The sequence below is a fragment of the Chelonoidis abingdonii genome, chromosome 1, assembly GCF_003597395.2.
Source record: "Chelonoidis abingdonii isolate Lonesome George chromosome 1, CheloAbing_2.0, whole genome shotgun sequence".
Lineage (NCBI taxonomy): Eukaryota > Metazoa > Chordata > Testudines > Testudinidae > Chelonoidis > Chelonoidis abingdonii.
In genome coordinates, this window is record NC_133769.1 from 49,460,644 (window position 1) to 49,466,643 (window position 6,000).

General features: G+C 44.1%; 1 protein-coding gene across 1 annotated transcript in view; it reads left to right on the forward strand.

The window, feature by feature from the left end:
• The window catches only part of WNT2 (Wnt family member 2), a 42,615-nt gene extending 38,882 nt beyond the window's left edge, over positions 1–3,733 (forward strand). Inside the window, exon 5 of the mRNA XM_032803947.1 lies at positions 3,504–3,733. Within this exon, the coding sequence (XP_032659838.1) occupies positions 3,504–3,733 (230 nt within the window). The remainder of the gene's footprint in view (positions 1–3,503) is intronic.
• The last annotated feature ends 2,267 nt before the right edge of the window (positions 3,734–6,000 follow it).

A 6,000-nucleotide genomic window follows, 5' to 3' on the forward strand; every position in this document is an offset into this window, starting at 1 on the left:
ATGAAGAAAACAAGGGGAATTGTGTGATTGGGAGATAATCATTCCAGATTAGACTGGAGGACAAGTGCTTGCAAGAATAATAGGCTCAGATTTTCTGATGTGATAGCAGATGGATTTCTTCAACAAGTCGTGAGAAGAACACGACCAAGGAGGGGATGCACAATTTGTGCATTTGTTTTGGGAGACAGTGGGACTCGTAAGAAGAAATGGTGAGGAGGGAAACTTGTTGAGTGTATGACTAACTTCAGTTAAATAGATGAAGGGAACAATAGATCTGAGTTAGGTTTTTGACTTCAAACGAGCCTGCTAACTTTAATGAAAGTCGAAGAAACATTTAAGTCAGTGGAAGTGGGTTGGGACTGCAGAACTTGTGGATCTAAATGTGGAGGAGGCGTGGGATTACTTTAAGTCGCTGCAGAAAATATCGAAGCGCTGATCCCAAGAAAGGGGAAAAAACATAGGCAGAGTTGTAATCAAGCTGGATGAGCAAGCATCTCAGAAGAGTGTGATTAAGAAAAAGCAGAAAGCCTACAAGGGTGGAAGAAAGGTGGGATTACAAGGGAAGCACTTAGGAGGTCAGGCATAGTAGGATAAGTGAGGAAGGCTAAAAGCGTGTAGAGTTGAACTTGAAAGGGAATTAAACCATAGTAAAGGTTTATAGCACCATAAATAAGAGGAAAACAAAGAAGAGAAGAAGTGGGACCGCTATACACTGAGGATGGAATGGAGTTTATAGGAATAACCTAGGCATGGCCCAATATCGAAATAAGTACTTTTGCTCAGTCATTACAAGGCTAATGAGGAGTTAGGGGATGAAGGATATTAAACGGGAATGGAGATATGGAGGTAGACTTTACCACATCAGAGGTAGAAGCAAACTGAACAGCTCTGAATGGAGCACAAATGGAGGCCCGGACAAATTCCATCAAGAATATTAAAGGAACTGGTGCTATGAACTTGCAAGCCCGTTAGCAGAGAATTTTTAATCAATCGGTATAACTCAGAGGTTGTACGTAGATGGGATTGTAACAGTAGTTCCTCGTTCAAGAAGGAAAAAAAGGATAGCCGTAACTATGGCTGTTAGTTGACGTCTGTAGTATATTAGTCCTTGGGAAATATTGAAGGAGAAGTAGAAAAGGACATTGAGGTCATGGTAATCTGGAGAAATACAGCTGGTTTACTAGAGAGTAGATCGTAGCCAAACGCAACCTGATTCTGTCTTTGAGAAGGTGACAGATTATTTAGACAAGGAAATGCGGTAGTCTTAAATTACCTCGAATTCAGTAGGCATTGTACATTGGTTCACACATTGGGGAATTGTTAGTTAATTGGAAAGATGGGGATGAAATATGAATTGAAAGGTTAGGATTGAATTGTGTTAAGGGGGACTCCAAGGGTCGTATGAAGTGGTGAACTGTGTGGCTGGAAGGAGGTTACTAGTGGAAGGTTCTCAGGATCGGTTTGTGGGACCGATCTTATTACTTTTATTATCTGACCTTGCAAAGAGCGGGAATAGGCTTAATAAAGTTTGCGATGATACAAAGGTGGGGAGGGTATTTGGCTTAACACAGGAAGACTGGGTAACCATCACAGGAAGATCTTGATGACCTTGTAAACTGGAGTATAGTAATAGAGATGAATTAATAAGTGAAAAGTGCAAGTCATGGACTTAGGGATTATAATAGAATTAAGATATAACATTGGGACCCATAGTTGGAACAAAGAGGGAGAGGCTTGAATGGTTGATCGCAGGATACTATGAGCCGCCAGTGCGATCGGCATTAAAAAAGCAAATGCGGTTTTTAGATGCATCAGGAGGTATTTCCAGCAAAATAAGGAGGTGTTAGTACGTTGTATAAGGCACTGGTGAGACCTCACCTCGATAACTGTGATGCTTCTGGTTCTCCATGTTTAAGAAGGATGAATTCAAACTGGAACAGGTAGAGACGGGCTACTAGGATGATCGAGGGAATGGAAAACGCTGCTATGAAAGGAGACTCAAGAGAGCTTGGCTTGTTTAGCCTAGCAAAAGAAGACTCCGGGGATGCTTGCTCTATATATAATTCAGGGGATTAATTAGGGAAGGAGAGGAATTTTAAGCTTAGTACTAATGTAGACACAAGGTCAAATGGTAAACTGGACACTAGGAGTTCAGACTTGAAATTAGACGAAGGTTTCTAACCTGTAGAGGAGTGAAGTTTGGAACAGCCTTCCAAGGGGAGTAGTGGGGCAAAGACATATCTGGCTTTGACTAAGCTTGATAATTTGATGGAAGATGATATATGGATAGTTTTTGTTCATGTGTTCTTGATTATGCAGATAGGTCTGCTCATGTCTGCGATGGGATGTGGAGGGATGGATAGAATTACTGCAGAGAATCTTTCCTGGACTGCTGGCTGGGGAGCCTTGCCAATGCTCAGGGTAGCTGATCACCATATTGGGTGAGAAGGAATTTTCCAGGCCAGATTGGCAGAGGCTCCGGAGTTTTTCGCCTTCCCTGCAGCGTGGGGCATGGGTCACTTGCTGTGGATTCTTGCTGGGTTTCAAACAAATTTGGAACTAATAAAACTCGACATGAGTAGGAGGTTTTTATGAGGTGAACGGGGTAGGCGTGTGTGCTGCTGTGCAGGAGGTCAGACTAGATAATCATATTGGTCCCTTCTGACCTATGAGTCTATAAGTCTATGAGTCTATGTTTTAGGCCAGAGCAATTGTTCCAGGCCTTGGCTTGAGAGGCCAGCCCACTGGTGCCACCATCAGTAAGTGTGTACTGCTGGCTGGCTCCCCTGGCGCTGGGTGTTTCTGTGCTAAATTTTTGGTAGGAACTGCTTCTGCCTTCGCTGCTTGTTCCCTACATAGATAAGACACCACTGTTTGGGGTCTTCTGTTCATAGCCAGTCCACAGCTCCTTTGTAAGGCTTCTTTTCTCCCCCTTTACCCAGCAGCCACACACAGTGGCTCCCTTCTGGTCTCCAGGCTCTCACAGCATTGAGCGTAGATGCCTGGCTGCAGGTGAGTTCCTGGCCAGGAGGGAGTACATATGCCTGGGTGAGTGATGGTAGAATTAAAACAGCAGGGAGGCAGGTAAAGTAAGACATTGTAACATTAACAGAAATGAGCCAAATCTAGAACCACTGCCTCAGTTCCTGCCTCCTCCTCCCCTCACCCAATGTGAGGTTATGAAAAACCACAGCTTCTCTATCTATAATTTGAATGCAATTTTCCATAGTATTTGCCCTTTCTGTTGCTTGAAATTGAGTTGCAAGAGGTCTAGTGCTGGAGAATCAGTCTGTCCCTGGTGCTCTCAACAAGCAAGAGGTAGAATGTGAAATTAATTGGTCGATCTTTCCACTTCCCATTCTGCCAAGAGAGACACATCTTGCTTTAATGGCCTCAAGTGCCTAGCTAATGGTTGTTTTGCTTACATATTCTCACATGTTTTCTACCGTTCTTGAAAATACTCCACATCTTTTCAATTGCCTTTTAATGGATTTCCATTCTAGGCTCCCTTGGGACAGCTGGGCGGGTTTGTAACCAAACCTCCCACGGTATGGACAGCTGCGAGGTGATGTGCTGTGGAAGAGGTTATGATACTTCACGGATCAGCCGGATGACAAAATGCGAATGTAAATTCCACTGGTGCTGCGCTGTGCGCTGTCAAGACTGCCTGGAGGTGGTGGACGTACACACCTGCAAAGCACCGAAAAGTGCTGGATGGATAGCTCGAACATGACTATGTGGGGAGACTGGCATTCAAATGCTGAACCTTTCAGATTCATGCAGGGAGTATATCTAGGGCATTTGCTACCTTTTTTCAAGTTTCACCTACCTTTCAGCATAGAGAAATTGCTAAATAATTAATATAAATTCTGTTGTAGCCAATTTACATTTTTGAGGTTGTAATATTTTTGCGCCTTTGCTCTGAGTGTTTGGAAACAGTGAAACTTTTAAGTCACCGTTTTTTAAATGCAGCACATAATTTGCCTGTGGAAATCACTGCCACAAGATGTTACCAAGGCCACGGTTCAGAAAGAGGTGAGACATTCATATGAATAAGAATGTCCACTGTTGCCTCATATAGGATGAGATTTGTTAAAGCTTCCTTCAAACCATATAGTCCTGGTCCCAGTCAGGCACAGCACAATGGAGTGGATGGACCATTGCTCTGATCCAGTATAGCAATTCTCGTGTAACGGAACCTCTGAGCCCAGTGTGGAGTAAAGGTGTTCTAGAAGTAACTTTCTCCATCTCCTGTCAAATGATAGGGCTGCCCTCTTGTGGATTGCATGGGGCCAGTTCTGCCTTTGCGTGCCCATTTGCAGTCCCACGGATGTCAACATGCTGGACACTTAAACTACAGGCCATGATGGAAAGCGAAGGAAATTGCAACCAACTGCATTCACCCATGGTATTTCCTCTTAAAGAGTCAGAGCAAGTCTTTTAGTTACATTTGCACAGAATTTTCAATTTAAAATCTACCTTAAATTTATTAATGTGAATCGCTGAAATTTTTCCCCTGCAAGTTGCAATGTAATTAAATGGAAGGAGGACATTTATTTCTCAGACCCTTTGTTAACTAGCTTTATCTGAGCAGATGTATCAAACTTAGAAATTAGTTGTTCACCTCCCTTTGGAAAAGGGACATGAAATATCTTGGGCATAAATATGTTTTTAATTTTTTTTTTTTTTACTAACTGGGTAATATGTGAAAACACTTGCAGTAAGCCTGTGTAAAACAGAAGCAGCTTGTCTCATTAATAATATTCTCCTGCTTCTCACATGAGTGGAACATGAACAATCTTGCCTAGTGGTTGGAGTCATGCCCAGTGGTCAAAGCAGGAGTCGAACTCCAAACAGGAACTGGAGCCAAGCATCACAGCTGGTGCTGAGGAGCCAGAATATCAGAGCTGACGTCTGGGGGTATATCTACGTTACAATAAAAAAACGACAGCATCGATTCACAGAACCCAGGTCAATTAACTCAGGTTCAGGGATGGCAGGCTACAAGGCAAATAATTGCTGTTTAGCTGTTAAAGCAGCAAAGAGTCCTGTGACACCTTATAAACTAACAGACATATTGGAGCATGAGCTTTTGTGGGTGAATACCCACTTCGTCGGATGCAAGTTTAGCTGTTCAGGCTCAGGCTGGAGTCCAGACTTGGAGACCCTATGAGAGTGGGGGGTTTCAGAACCCAGTCTCCAGCCCCAACCCAAATGTCTATGCCACAATTTTTAGCCCTGCAGCCTGAGCCAGTTGACCCGGCCCATCTGTGGGTCTTTTATTACCATGTAGAAGTACCCTCAGGCTAGATCCCCTGAGAGTGATAGAGTCAGAGCTAGCGTCAGAGGCCAGGTTATCTGACCTGAAGCATGGCTGGAACAAGGCTGGAGCTATCAGAGCCATGGGCAAAGACTTTGAGCAGCCAGCTGCACTGCTGCTACTGTGCCTAAGAGCTGGTCTGCTGTCTCTTCCACCAAATCAGGCAGCGTAGCCAGTCTGTTACAGGCCAGCTGTGCTCATTGGTTGCCCGAAGTCTGGCTCTGCTGCAGGCCCTGATTCCTGACGCAGTGGAATCTATTAATAACTTTCATTCAATATAGTTAAAGGGATACTCTCAGCTCTGACTTGTGTCCGCCACCCAAACCCCCATTCCCCAGAATCAGATTTTCTGAAAACATGTCCTGCAAAGTTGGATATTAGTAAAGCGTACATTGGCCCTATAGGGTGACTTTAGGTCAAGCATGGCCTGATCTTGGTTCAGCACAGAACAGTGGATTTCTGGGAGATGTAGACCCCAGAGGGCACCTAGCAATTGTAGATACAATGGGGTGGAGTGCCAGAAAACGTAAGGAACAGCTTTCCCTGAGAAAAAGAGAGAGACCATAGAATAAGGCGAGACCTGAAGTGGGGCTCTCTGCCAAGAGAGAGAGAGAATGACTGTGTAAAGGGCCTGTGAAAAAAGACTATAGAAAGGGGCCTGTGAAGAGGCAGGAAGCCCA